Source organism: Echiichthys vipera (genome assembly GCF_963691815.1).
Source record: "Echiichthys vipera genome assembly, chromosome: X".
Taxonomy (NCBI): domain Eukaryota; kingdom Metazoa; phylum Chordata; class Actinopteri; order Perciformes; family Trachinidae; genus Echiichthys; species Echiichthys vipera.
In genome coordinates, this window is record NC_139825.1 from 19,314,195 (window position 1) to 19,332,052 (window position 17,858).

Sequence of the window (17,858 nt, forward strand, 5' to 3'; positions counted from 1 at the left end):
CAAGTGCCAACGACCGTCGTTAGAGTGGCAGTCATTGATGGGAAGTTGGTTTGGACTTTGTTAGTGCTCTATTGAGTCTTAACGACAGTTGTTGGAGTCACAGGAGGCCATTTGTGAACAGTTGTTCTTTGAGGTTAGATTGTTGAATCTCCTGGGAAGGGATGAAAGGGCAGCATTATAAATTGGAGATAAGTGGTGTCTCAGACCTCCTCCTCTGTTTAGCAATGGTTTCTCTACTTTTGCATAGATGGCTTCTTTTACTTCTCTTTCAAACCATCTGTCCTCCCTGTTCAGGATTTGGACATTGCTGTCATCAAAGGAGTGGGCTTTCTCCTTGAGATGTAAGTGGACAGCAGAGTCCAGGCCTGAGGAGTTAGCTCTCCTGTGTCTGGCCATGTGTTTATGCAGTGGTTGTTTTGTTTTTCCAATTTAGAGATCTTTGCATTCCTCGTTGCATTGGACAGCATAAACCAGATTGCTTTTGTGTGTGTGTGGTGTTCTGTCCTGGAGATGTACTAGTATCTGTCTGAGTGTGTTACTGGGTTTGAAATAATCAGGGATGCAGTGTTTGTTGAAGATCCTCCTGAGTTTCTCTGATACCTCAGCCACAAACGGAATGACTATGTTGTTTCTCTTGTTTTCTTTTTCTTTGGCACTTGTGACAGACAGAAACATAGCTGTGCCATGGGTTCACCAGTATCCCCTACTGTGGCAAATCTATACATGGAGGAGGTAGAGTACAAGGTTTTGAACTCCTTCAAAGCAGTAACCCCGAGCCATTGGTTCAGATATGTGGATGACACATGGGTTAAAATCAAATCCAAAGAGGTAAAAACTTTCAACAAACATATAAACTCTGTGGACAGAAGCATCAAGTTCACCAGAGATGAAGTCAAGCACAACAGTTGCCTTTCTTAGACTGTGACGTCCATATGGAGAAGGAGCCTCCACATTGGGGTATACAGAAAACCCACTCACACAGATCAATATCTACTGTTTGACTCCAACCACCCCCTGGAACACAAGCTTGGAGTTATCAGAACACTGCAACACAGAGCTGATAACGTACCCACCAGCTCACAGGCCCAAGGGGAAGAACGGAAACACCTTAGAGGCACCCTCCCAACTTGTAGCTACCCCAACTGGACCTTTGTGAAAACGGCAGCTGCTTCCAGAAAGAAAACCAAAGTGGTTGAGAAAGAAAAAGAAAACAAGAGAAACAACATAGTCATTCCGTATGTGGCTGAGGTATCAGAGAAACTCAGGAGGGTCTTCAATAAACACTGCATCCCTGTGTGCTTCAAAACCAGTTACACACTCAGACAGATACTAGTACATCCCAAGAACAGAACACCACACACCCACAAAAGCCATCTGGTTTATGCTGTCCAATGCAACAAGGAATACAAAGATCTCTACATTGGAGAAACAAAACAACCACTAACATTAACGCATGGCCCAACACAGGAGAGCTAACTCCTCAGGCCTGGACTCTGCTGTCCACTAACATCTCAAGGAGAAAGCCCACTCCTTTGATGACAACAATGTCCAAATCCTGGATAGAGAGGACAGATGGTAAGAAAGGAGTAAAAGAAGCCATCTATGCAAAAGTAGAGAAACCATCACATTCCTGTAAGTCGTCGTGCTAACCTTAGCCAACTATGTTCGCCAACTTTCTTACACTTTTTTTGTCCGTTTGTCTCATTCTTGGGACTATTTTTGCCGACCGCGTCTCCGTCTGGACACAACAATGCGGCGGCTCCATTGTTTACACCCGTGAACAGCTGTTGTCGCTAGCACCAACGGCGCTAATGGCGGGAGAGGCCTGAAATCCCCACAGAACTGAGGAGAAAGTACAGGGGATGTAAGGCTGGACGTAAACAACGGGAAAAGAAGAGGAGATATAAACCATCTCTCCCTTCCATCACCATGGGGAACGTGAGGTCGCTGGCTAATAAGATGGACGAGCTGGCGGGCCTGGTGAAGACTCAGTGGATGTATCGTGTGAGCAGTGTGCTGTGTTTCACGGAGACGTGGCTCCACGAGGACATCCCAGACTCTAACGTAACTGTGGACGGCTTTCAGACTGTTCGGGCGGAGAGGAGTCACCGTGAGAGTGGCAAGAGGAAAGGTGGGGGACTTGCTATTCTTATTAACAACAAGTGGTGTCATCCTGGACACGTTACTGTAAAGGAGCGTGTGTGTAGCCCGGACATTGAGCTGCTTGCCGTGAGTCTTCGGCCATACTACCTGCCGAGGGAGTTTTCACACGTGATCGTTCTGGTTATTTACATTCCTCCGACTGCAAACGCGGCGCGCGCAAGTGACGTCATCCACACCGTCATCGCGGGACTTCACACACCCAGATGCATTCATTGCAATATCTGGGGACTTCAGCCACATCACTCTGGCTGCAACACTGCCCACTTTCAAATAGTTTGTGGACTGTCCCACCAGGGAAAACAAGACACTGGACCTGCTGTATGCTAATGTTAAGGAGGCTTACAGCTCCACTGCCCTTCCTCCTCTTGGAAGATCAGACCACAACATCATCCACCTGCAGCCCCTTTATAAGCCCCAAGTCCAGCGGCTTCCTGTGACCACCAGGACTGTGAGGAGATGGTCACAGGAGACTGATGAAGCTCTACAGGGCTGCTTTGAACTCACAGACTGGGATTTGCTCTGTAATTCACGTGGGGAGGACCTTGATGATCTCACGGACTGCATAACAGGATACATCAATTTCTGTGTGGACAGCGTTGTTTCTACAGTGACTGTACGCTGTTTCCCAAATAACAAGCTGTGGGTCACCAGAGACATCAAGGTCCTGCTGAATGCGAAGAAGAGGGCCTTCAGAGAAGGGGACAGAGAGCAGATGAGGCATGTCCAGAGGGAGCTGAAGGAGAGGATCCAACAGGGCAAAGACACCTACAGGAGGAAGCTGGAGCACAAACTCCAGCAGAACAACTTAAAGGACGTGTGGAGCGGCATGAGGAGCATCACTGGCTACAAACCATCTGGTAGCCAGACAGTAGGAGGTGGTACTGAACGTGCCAATGAGCTAAATCTGTTCTTCAACAGATTTGATGAAAGGGCTCTGGACCACCCCCCCACGGCTCCTCCACAACCACCCACCTCCAAACCTCCAACCCTGCTGACACCTCCCCCTCAATTCCTTCCTGATTTTGCCATACCTGTCCCCTCCCCCCCGCCATCACCTCTCTCCACCCCCACCAACACACACAGCAGACAGACCTTCACTGCAGAGCAGGTGAGGAAGGAGCTGTGCAGACTCCGCCCAGGCAAGGCAGCAGGTCCCAACGGTGTCAGCCCGAGGGTACTCAAAACATGTGCGATCCAGCTGTGTGGAGTCCTGCAGTACATCTATAACCTCAGCCTGAGTCTCGAGAAGGTCCCTGTGCTGTGGAAGACATCCTGCCTGGTACCAGTACCAAAGAAGGTGCGTCCCAGCAGCTCTGAAGACTACAGACCGTTGGCGCTGACGTCGCACCTGATGAAGTCCCTGGAGAGGCTGGTCCTTTCACTTCTTCTGCCCCTGGTCAGCTCATCACTGGACCCTCTACAGTTTGCCTACCAGCCGAGACTAGGTGTGGAGGATGCTATCATCTTCCTGCTCAACCATGCCTGCGCCCACCTGGACAGAGCGGGGACCACACTGAGAATCTTGTTCATGGACTTCTCCAGTGCATTCAATACAATCCGGCCTGCTCTGCTGGGACGGAAGCTGACGACGATGCAGATGGACCCTCCCCTGGTTTCCTGGATTACGGATTACTTGACGGGTCGACCACAGTATGTCAGACTGCAGGACGGAGTGTCTGACACTGTGGTCAGCAGCACTGGAGCTCCACAGGGTACTGTTCTTTCCCCATTTCTGTTCACCCTGTACACCTCAGACTTTCAGTTCCTCTCTGAGTCCTGCCACCTGCAGAAGTTTGCTGACGATTCTGCAATTGTTGGCTGTGTCAGTGAGGGGAAGGAGGAGGAGTACACGGGCGTTGTGGACTCCTTTGTCGACTGGTGTGCAGCTAATCACCTGATTCTAAACGCCACCAAGACTAAGGAGCTAGTGGTGGATTTCCGCAGGAGTAAATCTGCCCCCACACCCATCTTCATCAACGGCGTGACTGTGGATGTTGTCCAGGATTACAAATATCTTGGAGTTTACCTGGACAACAAACTGGACTTTTCCAAGAACACTGAGGCTGTTTACAAGAAGGGCCAGAGTCGTCTCTATTTCCTGAGGAGGCTCCGGTCATTCAATGCTTGTAACACCATGCTGAGGATGTTCTATCAGTCGGTGGTAGCCAGTGCCATCTTCTTTGCTGTTGTGTGCTGGGGCCGCAGACTGAGGGCAGCAGACGCAAAGAGGATCAGTAAGATCATCAGGAAGGATGGCTCCGTCCTGGGGTCACACTGGACTCTTTGGTGGCGGTGTCTGAGAGGCGGATGCTGTCTAAACTGCACAGCATCCTGGACAACAACTCTCACCCTCTCCACCATCTGCTGACCTCCAGCAGAAGCACATTCAGCCACAGACTCATTCTCCCCCGGTGTAATACTGAACGCCGGAGGAAGTCTTTTCTTCCGGCGGCCATCAAACTTTATAATTCATCTCCCCCCGGTCAGGTAAGGAACAGTAGAGACACTGTATCCTGAGAAAATGTCACTTTGTCACTTTATACCATCACTGCACCACTTTATTCAGTTGTACTGTCACTTACTTCAGTAAATAATGCTGCTATACTAGACTGTCTCTTTATATCACCACTCCATCACTTTATTTATTTATTAATGGTACTGTAACTATCTGCTGATACACTTACTGTGCTTTAGGACATGCTGCTACATTTCACTGTGGTTTACTGTAATTTACTTAAGTTCGAAATGCTGCTACACTCCACTGTGCCATACTGTCACTTAGTTCTGTAGGAAATGCTGCTACATTTTTAACATTTTTAACACTTATAACTTATCGCTCCTTCTCACTTATTTAGTTTGTACTTATTTCATTTCAATCTGCTGCTAAACTGAACAGTGCGTATTGTTGTATATTGTATATACCTACGCTTAACCACGATGTCTGTTGCACTCTGTCACACTTAGTTCATTGCTTGATTTATCTGATGTTAGCTTTGTTTTGATTTACGTTTATGCTTATTGTTACTCTGATCCTTTCCCACCTTTGTATTGAAACTGTTGCAAAATAATTTCCCTCTGGATAAATAAAGCTTCTTGAATCTTGAATCTTGAATTGAAAACTAAACAGAGTAGGAGGTCTGAGACACAACTTATCTCCAATTTACAGTGCTGCCCTTTCATCCCTTCCCAGGAGATTCAACAATCTAACCTCAAACAACAACTGTTCACACATGGCCTCCTGTGACTCCAACAACTGTCGTTAAGACTCAATAAAGCACTAACAAAGTCCAAACCAACTTCCCACCAATGACTGCAACTCTAACTGCGGTCGTTGGCACTAGGAGCACAAAGGGTTCCAGTGACATCATCGGCCTTGTGAGAGGTTAAATAACTGGATCTCCACACCAGTTAGTTGGACCAGTCCCAGCCTGGTCAGATGCGTACATGAACTGATGAAGCCTCTTGGATGAGAGGGAAAACATCTTCCTAGAAAAATGACGTCCAGTTGCGTTGACTGAAATTGCTTTGGGGGCTTCACTGCAATTCTCTCCAAATCAGCTGCAATTTTCATGCAAGATAATGCCCCCTGTCAGACTGCAAAACAGGTTAAGCAGTTCCTTGAAGCAAAGAATAATGAAACAATGAAATGGCCAGCCCAGAGTCCAGATCTAAACCCCATAGAGAATCCCTGGAAAATCCCTGGCGACAACGTAATGTCTAAGGGAGCACTCACACTGTCCATCCGTACCGTGCCCAAGCATGTTTCACGGCTAAAGTGTAGTTTGTTTGACCAGTGTGAACGCGTGCTGGTCACGGCCCGTTTGGAAGAGGTGGGCTTTTGTAAAGCACTTTTGTACATGTACGAGCACGAGGCCTACGGCGGTTCGGACGTCATTTTATGTGCGCCTGTTCGGACAGAGAAAAAAAGGACGGACCATGCACGGACATTTAAAACAATGGCGGCAAAAGGCTCACGTTGGTTTGATGCGAAGGTGGAATGTTTACTGCAGATTTGGTCAGATGAAAATATTCAAAACAGTTGGACAAGACTCCGAGGTCTATGGAAAGATTTGTAAACAAAGCGATGCATCGGGATGACGTCAATCAATGCGTGTGACGGCGTGATGACGTATAGGCAAGCAACAAAGCATTCGTGCAAGGCCCAGGTAGTGTGAGTGCAAGCCTGGGGCGCGGGGGGACAAGTACCCTAAAGCACGGGGAACAGTATGAATAGACAGTGTGAGTGTGCCCTAAGAAACCCACTACAGTTACCGAACTGTGAAAGAGACTGAAGAAGAATGGACCAAGATCAAACCAGAGCAGTGTGAGAAACTAGAGATGTCCTGTGGGCGCAGATGTGCTGAAGTCATTCAAAGCAAGGGCCTCTACACTTCACAACAGTTATTGTTCTCTAATTTTGAGCAATGTCTTTTTCACAAAATAAAGGTTTTTGTTGAAGTGCCTTGATTATTTAAAAAAAAAAACATGCTAGGACTGCTATAGATGGATAATCTATCAAGTTTTGAAAAACCAAAAATAACAATTTTTTAGAATAAATCCACTAGTAATGTTCTCTGATGCTGATCTCCAGTGTACACGTACACACACTTCACCTTATAATGTCTTAAGGTCAAAACATGTCAGTCTGCCAGTTTGAGAGATTAACCCGACTTCGACACTTGGTCCAAGTTAGCTAAGCAGGACATGCAACATTTCACAGACATTCATGGTCTCCTTACAACCTTGTAATGACAACAAAATGCATAAAAGTTCAAGGGGTGTTGTCTGTTCTTTATAAAAATGGTAAAACAAGAAAATGATCTCCACATATAACCAATGGCAAACCTGAAATTGGAAAATCTTGCACTCCTTGAAAAATGGATTTAAAATAAAAGAACAATACTGGATTGCACAGGGCTACAGAAATGTAGCAGGAAACACAAGCATGTTACCTATAAACAGTTACAGTAAAAGCTAAATAGAAGTTTATGAATGAGGAAAGAGGAACACAGACAGTTTCATATGTGGGCTTGTGACTCCCTGTGACTAAAATGCCTTCAATTATTTGCAACTTAGCTTTCTCAAGCAAAATGTTTTGCAGTTTAAATGATGGTCCTACAAACTCTTAAGGAAACACACTGCAGAGTGAGCAGGGGCAGCAAGGGGCTCAGGAGGGAATACTCACCAGAGCGGACTTGCCCACACCTCCAGAGCCTAACACCACTAGCTTGTATTCACGCATGGCGGGTTTGCTTCACCGGACAGCCAACAGTCTGCACTGGACGAATGGGGAAAAGAAAAATGGGAGAGACAAAAATGAGAAAGTGCAAAAATGGATAAAAACAAAACAAATAAACAAGATCTACTTTTTCAAGCAAAACAAAGGAATTTCCCAAGACTGGTCTCTTGAGTTTTTCCACTCCAGAAAGGACGGATTCTAGTCATTCCTGGAGGTTATGGACAAGAAGCAGCACAACAATGGAGGGAACACCCATAAGCGGAGCTGCTTCAGGGTGGAGGAGGTGAAGACTATGTGACCCCTCTCTAACACAAACCAGCTGTGGTGTGTACGAGTGTAGGGGGAACTGGAGGGGAGATGATACATGGATTTGGCAGATATTCCTCCTAATGACACAATCGTCTGGCCTTCACACACAAAAACACACCCTGCTGTCAGATGTTTTAGTCACTCACTCATTTTGGTGTTGTAAAACAGCAACATGGTGTCAGTGTTTTCGACAAATGACAAAAAAAACAGCTGAGGGAAGTGGAAACTGCGAAGGGGAGGAAATTGTGAAATCACTGGAATATCCCGTTAAGGGATGCGGAGGCTTCGGATCATTGCCACACAATGTGGCGTAAAGTCCGTCTGGCTAGCCAACTGGGTCACTACAAGTTGGGCTACAGAGATGGAAAGACTGCTACACTGAGGGTTGGTTGTGAGTGGGCAAAAAGGGGGATTTCTGGCTTCATATCAAATTATAGTTTTGTAAAAGCTGATGTTCAACAGTCGGCAAAGGTTTGATTAAACTAGGGCTGGGTGATATGGGTAAACTCTTCCATCCTCCTGATATAGGTAATTTCATATCTTGATAACAATATAGCATGTTTTCTGTTAGTTTAATAAATAGTATACATGACATAACCAGATGGTAAAGTCTATTTTGCACTGAAAATAAAGATTTGCAGCTCAAAATGAAGTGTAATAATAAATCACAATGTAGACTCCAGTAAGGTGACACCATCTTTTTAGGAGCTACCAGTATAGTATATTTAGTTATCACCATCATTATGCCCAACTGTATTACTTAAGATGGAAGAGTGGCTGTACCCAAACTTTCTGAGGGAAAAACATCTAACAGGTTTCTTTGACTGCACATCAGAGGACTAAGTAGCCTATGATCTGCAAACCAGACGATACATCTTTTCATGGGTTGAAAAGTGCAGCATGTTGGCAACAAGGCTGTGATAAAAAATCTGAAAGTGGCTTCAAGTTCAAATCAGGTCTCAAGGGAGAAAGTAAAGCCTTGCTTGATAATGCTTTTAGCAAACCATTGAAAAGCTAATCGTCAGCCATTCTGAGAAGCAGATGATCGCCGCCTACACTGCTCTTTTTACAGCACACCATCAAAATACTCAGAGGAGTGGACAAAGGAACCAAGGACCTCCAGCTTCAATCACAAGCAGTGACCATGTGGGATATCAAGCCTGGACTTTGAATAATTCATACTCACTTATCCCCTACAACAAAGAGAAGTTCTCCTTGCATTATTGGGTAGGGACCATTACAAGAAACAAGAAAAGGATCAGAGCTTCACAAGAGCTATGCAAACAGTCTCCTGTAGAAATTCAGGTAGAGAGTCAAGTGTGTGCATTGTGTCACACATGCGATGTCATACAGACAATGTCACACATAGATTTAGGCTAGGCCTCACTCAGCTATACGCACGTCATGGTTCTGGTATGGACACTTGGACTGACTGACCCCAGCAAAGACAGATGACGCCAGGAACCCGCTCTATGACAGTGACTGCTTTAAAGGTCGTTAAAGGGAAGACGTCTATCGGTTCCCTCCCATGCAAAAAATCCACGAAGGATGAGCAAGCACATCAAACCTATCTATTACACTGCAAACAAACCAAGCAGTGGCAAATTGCGGCTTTCTGTAGTAATTGCAATTCTCTGCAGCCAGGAGGCTTTTACATGCGTTTCAGGTGGGAAAAAATACTTTGTAATTGACATTCAGAACATTAATACAGCAGTAAACAAATATTTTCTATGTAAAAATACTAATAGAGTAATGGCATCCTGAGCAGAGGAGGAGGTAACTCGCCGCTTGTGTGTACGGCTCATTTAACCTCTCTAGTTTGGCAATGCTTTGCTGCAGAAAAGAAAGGCTGCAGCTTCTCATAGATATTAGTTAGTTAGTCTTTTGCTATTAACTTTTTACATAATTATGTCATCCCCTGTATGTCATATGAGTGTATGAAGATTTGCAGCCAGGTAATGTGCTGGTAAGCTGACGAATAAGCGACTGCCTACAAATAAAGACAGTCAAGATTTGAAGCTAAAATGCATCATTGAGCATTAAACCATTTAAAAAGGCAAGACTGTAAGTGTGTCTTACTGAGCTCAAGTAGAAGAGAAAGCCAACATTTCTCAGCTCAAGTGTGTTACTTTGTGTTCTCAAGAATGGCAAAGTAGCTGTGCTTGATGCCTGCAAGACACAAATATCACTCTCCCAAACTCAAATGACATTACTAATCAAAGCTCAAGGAAATTCTGCAGTGAGAAACACCTGTCTACCTTTTCTTATTAAGCTTCCCACTCATAACTGAAGTAGTTTCTACAAAAGGCCGAAAACGATAATCTTGCCGATCTTGACACCTTTTCTTACAAACATTCATACCAGGAAAACTACACCCAATGCTGCACTCGCTGAAGTTCTTCCTACACGCTCATGACACACACACACACACACACACACACACACACACACACACACACACACACGGCCATTTAAGGACATCTCCCTTTAAAAACCAAACCTCTCCCTCTTTCCACTGCCCGCAACTACACACTGTCATTCCCAACAAAACAAACACGCCGCTGTAGTTCCTCTGCTCTCGTAGTAACCCCAGCAAATAAGGAGCGAGGGAAAGCCACATGCCACAGAAAACATGCTCTGCTATGACATCACTGCATCACTCACCCTCTAAAGCCAAAGGTATGTATCCATCTAAGGCTGAAAATTGGACGAGGTGGTGCTGCTAGAAGGAATATGCAGCGAATGTGTCTGGATAAACTGCGTCCTGAACTAGAGGAAACTGAAATTAGAAAGCAGGAGGCTTCACAGCTAAACTATAACATTCAGGATGCACTATTTCCTGCTGTAGTGACGCTAATCCAACAGCAATCAAGCTGTCACAGCGCCTGACTCAGCAGGGTGGTATGATTGACAGCTGCCCTCTGTATCTTCCTACTCAGTCCGGATGGTGAAAATGCACACATCCGTTGGTTAGGCAAGCGGCATGATACTCACCCATGTAGCATCTTCATGTGTGCTCACTGCTTCACATCCCCTTGATGTTTAAATGTAGGGTGAGATAATAGTTGTTGGTGGTGAAGCGTTTTTTAATGTAGATACACTCCTAGTTACTCATTGCCTCCACCACAACCACAGTTCACAACACTTGTTCACACCAAGCATAGCATAAGAAACCCACTAACTTTAGAGGAATAACCCAGAAAGTACTGAGAGCAACAAAAAATAACCTGTCAAGGAAAGAGCTTGAGTGAAGAAGACAGGCCCCTTTATTTTACAGCTAATTTATTTATCAATATGCTAAGGTCTTGAAAATTTAATGGAAGATTTTATTTATCACTATTTATATGGAATAAAATAGACTCTTATGTTTAGGGTTGGGCATCGTTTGGATTTTAACGATTCAGATTCAGATTCTCTATTTCGATTCCTGTTCTAAACGATTCTCGATTCCGATTCTTTGAGGTGCAGGTCAACGGGTCACAACTTTATTTCACAAGATCTCATCTCATCTCATCTTATCTTCATCCGCTTATCCGGGGTCGGGTCGCAGGGGCAGCAGCTTTAGCAGGGGACCCCAAACTTCCCTTTCCCAAGCCACATTAACCAGCTCTAACTGGGGGATCCCGAGGCGTTCCCAGGCCAGTGTGGAGATATAATCTCTCCACCTAGTCCTGGGTCTTCCCCGAGGCCTCCTCCCAGCTGGACGTGCCTGGAACACCTCCCTAGGGAGGCGCCCAGGGGGCATCCTTACTAGATGCCCGAACCACCTCAACTGGCTCCTTTCAACGCTAAGGAGCAGCTGCTCTACTCCGAGTTCCTCACAGATGGCTGAACTTCTCACCCTATCTCTAAGGGAGACTCCAGCCACCCTCCTGAGAAAACCCATTTCGGCCGCTTGTACCCGCGACCTCGTTCTTTCGGTCATGACCCAGCTTTCTCCGGGAACCATCACCTTATCGTGGTGGAGAGGTTTGTGTGTCCCTGTGAACCTGAGGGCTGTGTTGTCGGGAGCCTAGTGCTCCTGGTAGGGTCTCCCATGGCAAAGTGGTCTCAGGCGAGGGGCTGGACTAAGAATGGTTCACAAAGACTCAATGGACAAACAACTAAGAGGAAGACAGACCCTGCCCGGAGGAAGCCCGGGGCCCCCGTCTGGAGCCAGGCCCAGACAGAGGGCTCGCCGGCGAGCGCCTGGTGGCCAGGTTTGCCACGGAGCCCGGCCGAGCACAGCCCGAAAAAGTGACGTGGCACCTCCCTCCTCTCCATCCTGTGGGCCCACCACTCGCAGGAGGAACCACTTGGGTCGGGTGCGCTGCTGCACGGGTGGCAGTGAAGGTGAGGGGCCTCGACGGACCAGACACAGGCAGCAGAAGCTGGCTCTTGGGACGTGGAATGTCACCTCTCTGTCGGGGAAGGAGCCAGAGCTTGTGAGGGAGGTGGAGCGCTACCAGTTAGATCTGGTGGGGCTTACCTCCACACACAGTCTCGGTTCTGGAACCATACTCCTGGATAGGGGTTGGATCCTATTCTTCTCTGGAGTTGCCCAGGGTGTGAGCCGCCGGGCGGGTGTGGGTATACTTACAAACCCCCGACTGAGCGCCGCGGTGTTGGAGTTCACCCCGGTGGACGAGAGGTTCGCCTCCTTACGCCTGCGGGTGGTAGGGGGGGAAACTCTGACTGTTGTTTGTGCATATGCACCAAACAGCAGTTCAGAGTATTCAGCCTTCTTGGAGACCCTGAATGGAGTCCTGCATGGGGCTCCGGTAGGGGACTCCATAGTTCTGCTGGGAGACTTCAACGCCCACGTGGGCAATGATGGAGACACCTGGAGAGGCGTGATTGGGAGGAACGGCCTTCCTGATCTAAATCCGAGTGGTCGTCAGTTATTAGACTTGTGTGCTAGTCACGGATTATCTATAACTAACACCATGTTTGAACATAAGGATGCTCATAAGTGTACGTGGTACCAAAGGTTGATGATCGATTTTTTGATCGTATCATCTGATCTGAGGCCGTATGTTTTGGACACTCGGGTGAAGAGAGGGGCAGAGCTGTCAACTGATCACCATCTGGTGATGAGTTGGATCAGAGGATGGGGGAAGATTCTGGACAGACCAGGAATTTCACAAGATTATTTTTTTTATTTGACAACTCTTCACACAGGCCATTTTTGCATATGTTACAAGCTGTATGTTTGAAGTCTGTCTGTGTATGTACGTGAGACCTCCAAAAATAGATTTAGCCAACTATGGCATTCAGTTAAAAGGAAGGGTCCCGAACTGCAACTAAAACTTAAACTTCTTGGCAAGCAGTCTAACAAACAAAGAGCTGCAGAACAGGTGAATGTATATGCAACAAAATAAAACAAACACTGGACTGGAGCATTAATGACGACCAATCAAAAACAGTTTTTGTTTAAGAAAAAAATCATGTATGCCTTCTCAGGCTGCAAGCGTGACCGTTCGGCACAGATTGTGTTCACTGCTGTGGAGAACACACGCTCACTGGGTTGAATGGAATCACGGACACGGTGTCACTTCGTTTGCCTGGCGCCGCTTGTTGCAGCAACAACTCTGCTCGCTGACCAGTACTGTTAGCAGCAGCAGGCTGGCTAACGTTAGCCTGAGCAAGCGTTTGACAACTGTTAACAGATTTGACACAATTTTAGCAAAAGCAAAACTTAGACTACAACTTCAGCTAGTCTGTTAAAAATATAGGACAACCATCATTGTCACGTACCTGATTTCGTTTGAAATGAGGAAGGTTGACTGTCCATAGTAGAGGAGGCGGCTGGAGCAGGAGATCTACGCAACGACTCAAACACAGTACACTCCTCATTCATTATGATGCCATGCAGGCGAAGGTGTTTTGCCATGTTTGTCGTGCACCCTCCTTTGGCAGTGACTAGTTTTCCACATATGTTGCACTGTGCTAATCCATTTTTTTTCAAAATAAAATGAAGTCAGACTTTCCAGCGGCGTTTTCTGCCATCCATGTTGAGTGAGTGACATTCATCCTTCGAGCGCGGAGTCTCTGCACGCCGGGCGGAGTATTATAAGCAAAGTAGTAGATTGAAATTCAAACAGCTTCTGAACGGTTCCGGAACCGGACGTTAGGAACCGGTTCCTACTTAGAACCGCTTTTCGGGGCCCAACCCTACTTATGTTGCGTTCAAAAACAGCTGTTGAAATCCAGAGGAATTTCCCTGCTCTATTTAAATGCTATGTGAAATGTATTCAATGTATTTTATTATTATTATTAGGACCTTTATTCTTCATATATGTCAAACTGCACAATTTTGCATGAGCTGTCTTGATGTGTCCCAGCTAAAAGACTAACTAGATTAGCAGTTTATCAGAATAAATTAATTGGACGTTTACCAACTGAACTCTGCCTTTTATTTAACCTATAATTAGTGCCACATTACATAGTTCTTTCTAAGAAACGTCCTAGCAAATTAGGAATTTACAAGCCTATAAAATAAAACGTTACCACCAGAGCTTCAAAAAAAGAAAAAAATCCTGCGTTTTCACAGCAGCAATTACTTAAAAAAAAAAGTCATCATGAGTGATAGATAACACTGCATTATCATTCAGGTAATCACGACTTGTGAGTAAAAAGGATGTTTCTGATTAACCCTTTTGACTTTTATTCATCTCTCTAAAGACAAACTTTGTGCAAAATCTATCAAAAGCGAAAGAGAAAAGAACCGAAAGCTCACGTTATCTAGATGCATAGTTCTTAGATTTCTTTTCAGGTCCACTACAACCCTGAAAGCCCCCACATGAGTCGAAACAAAACTGCAGGCTAGGACGAAAAAACAACCTTGCTGTGACTTCATTATGACAAAGATCTGTAACTGACAAATACCATCAGCAGAATACATCTGTGTGTCGCTGCTGGGGCCTTGACCTGTAACCACATCCTCTTTCCAGAGCACAAGAAGGCTTCACGCTGATAGGATGGAAAAGGAGTAGCTACCTACTAAAATAGCCTCTTCCAGTCTCTGTTCCTGTTCAAAACTCCAGACAGCAAGCTGGCTGAGAGAGGGGGAGGAAGTTGGTTTTATAGCCTGTATCTCATTATCGAACCTGGGCTCTGAAGAGAGATTCAGGGCACAGGATGAGGCAGATGTAGGGTGAAAAAGTGACATTTAGCCTGCTTGCAGAAATGTCTACTTCACTTGGATACTGTAATAATCTCTTATTAATAAAAGCAGACCTGCTTTGTTTTCATAATTTGAGGATGGAGTACACACAAAAGTCCCTACTGAGGAAATAACCTGCAACAGGCAGACTCTTAACAAGATATTTGGTCATAGTAATTTGTGTCTTTGCGAGCGAAAAAACATCTGTGACAGATTCAAACAGATGTACCTATTGACTGGTATTTGTACTAGAAAATATCCAAGAAAAAATATATACATCTGTTAGAAAATAATCTACAGGTGTGCAACTCTCACTGTACGCATTCACATAGGCCTACTCATTTGCAGATGTGCACATTTTGTCCATGACCTCACATTATTTGATATGGGCGGCTGAATGTGTTTTGGACCACATTCACGGCAAATTAAGCAAAATGTCAGTGTTTGACTTTAATCATTTGTAAATCATAGAATAGGATTTGTGCACCTGTGATTAAAGTGTCTGAAAAGAGGTAACTGTAGTTTTGTGTTTGTGGAATGTGTTTGCAACTCCTGAAACATTTTTCCTCACCACTACAAATGTGACTCTTTTCTACAACTAGAAATAAGTTATGTACCAAATTTACCTCCACAAAGACATAAAGCTTGGCCCCCAGACAAGAGAGGGTTATCTCACTGTGTGAATCTACCTTATTTGCTTACAGCAGTAGCATATGCTTATATCACTCCAGGTCCTGCTAAGTCCCTGCAATCTGTGGCTGTGACTGTAAACCACAGTAACTAACACTCCCGTTGCGTGATTATTACACCCTTTAGTTTAAATAGCATTCATCAAATTCCATTCAAATCATAAATCAGCTTACAGATAGACACTTAAAATGCCCGTAATCTTTAATCCAGGCAACCGAGGCCAGCATCTGTCCGTAGACAATCTAGTTTCATTACCAGCAACTACACTAAGTCCCGTTATCAAGCTTGTTAGCAGAATGCCGCTAACTAGCTATTAGCTTTAACTGGCTGCAACGGGCCGCCGAACCTTCACAGCCGTTAGCAACGGCTCGCTAGCAACGGCTCGTTAGCAACGACTCGTTAGCAACAGAGCTAAGCTAGCCGACACATTTCTCTTATCGGCCACACAAGCAAAAAGACCAGTTATGTTGTCAGAAACACGCTGCAATGGGGCGCGTTTCATAGGTACAAACGTCAACCAGGCTTGGCACGCTTTAATTCAAGCAGCATCACGGTCTACTTTGTTCGGCAAAGACCGACGGCTATCGTTACCTGCCCTTCCGCCTGGCCTTGACTAAAATGGTTAGTGCACACTCCCGTTTTTGTACTTGCGGAGACAATTCTTTTTCATGTACCCGACACATACAAACACACAGCCGTGCACCCCTGCTGTTATCTGTTTATCACCCCGCATGTGTCGACGCGACATGCTGCCGCGCTAAATGACTTATTTGACGGTGTTTAGCATGTAGTAAAGTTGTAGTAAAGGCGTTCTGCACTCACCGTTTCTCTCTCGCTGTCTCTCGCCGCTCCGCAAGTGTCAGTTTGCCTCCGGCCTCTGTGCGCAGCAGACGTCACTCCCGACTATTTCTCATTTTTCTTAAAAGGGCATGACACAATGGCCACTCGTCCCCACATCATTTGCATGATAACGGGACTGCACAGCAATGAGTGCCAGTATAAATACACACTGATTTTATTCATCTTTACCAATATATTGCAATTTCCTCCAATTGTAAACATTGCCCATTCTTGAAGGATGAGTTACTTTCTGGGAGTGAAATCTGCCAGGGAGTAACCAAAAAAGTATACGCTATAAAAGAAGAAGTGTGTGAAGTGATCTTACTAATTATCATTTAATTGCTCAAGATAAAGATTACAGTCAAAATCAAGTCTCAAGTCCCAGTAAAACCAAAATCATAAGGCCTCTTCTAGTCATTTTTTCCGGTTTCACACATTTGAACATTTTGCTTTAGAAGACACATACAATTAAAACAAGAACAGCAATGCTGTACACATTGCATATTTCATCACAACACATAAAACACTTTAAAACAAGGATGACAACACATAAAACATATAAACAAAGCACACTTCAGGTTATTAAATATGTTACTGAGTATGATCACACCCTTGAGTGTCATTAAATTAGAGCGGAAACATTTTTCTATCACTCAAATAGTACATTAACAGTTGTCTATGATGGCAAATTAGGCTATTAATTATTTCAGGGTTTTGGAGTGTTGGTTAGACTGAATTAGCTATTTAAATGTGTCATATTCGTCAGTGAAGTCAATTTCAGGTTTCACACGGATACACCATATGATAACTTCCTTTAAAAAGCTGTTTTAGGCAAAATTAGAGACAAAAAAAAACTGATACATTGATAGAAAATGAATCACCAAACTGGAAATTTCCCCAATAGTCTTAGATTCCAGCTTCAACAATCTGACAATTTTTTGGTTTCTGTCCACTATGATAATCAATTTTGGGTTCTTGGAGTGTTGGTCTGCCAAAATTAGCTGTTTAAATACACCAGATTAATTTAATCCTTTGGGAAAAGTCCAAGTAAAATCTCAAATCAAGACTAAGGTCCACAAGAGTCAAGTCGGAAGTTTTTACAAGTACATTTCAAAGTCTTCACATAAGGTCTCTGAATACTGAACATTAAAATTAAAAACCGTATGAACATTTCCCTAGTACTTATTACATACCTGAGACTAAGTCATTTCAGTGTATTGACCTACTTAGAAATGCCATAACTGGACGACGAATCAACTCAACATTTTTGATCAATTGATCTTTTAATTCTTTAGTAGAAATACAGAGAAAGATCATTTTCACTTTTTAAAAAAGGGAATATTTGCTGGTCCTCTAAGCCTTCTACAACAGCATACTGAATATTTTGGGTTTGTGGATAGTTGGTTGGACAAAACAAGCCCATAAAAATGCACTTTTCTGACTTTTTATAGATCAGACGATTACTTGATCATT

At 44.7% G+C, this 17,858-nt stretch overlaps 1 protein-coding gene across 1 annotated transcript in view; it reads right to left on the reverse strand.

The window, feature by feature from the left end:
• LOC310965081 (ras-related protein Rap-1A-like) overlaps positions 1–16,419 on the reverse strand; it is a 32,024-nt gene extending 15,605 nt beyond the window's left edge. The window contains exons 1-2 of the mRNA XM_083938489.1: positions 16,368–16,419; positions 7,349–7,436 (exon numbers count right to left, since the gene is read on the reverse strand). Of these exons, the coding sequence (XP_083794615.1) occupies positions 7,349–7,405 (57 nt within the window). The 5' untranslated portion in view covers positions 7,406–7,436; positions 16,368–16,419. The remainder of the gene's footprint in view (positions 1–7,348; positions 7,437–16,367) is intronic.
• Positions 16,420–17,858: the final 1,439 nt, after the last annotated feature.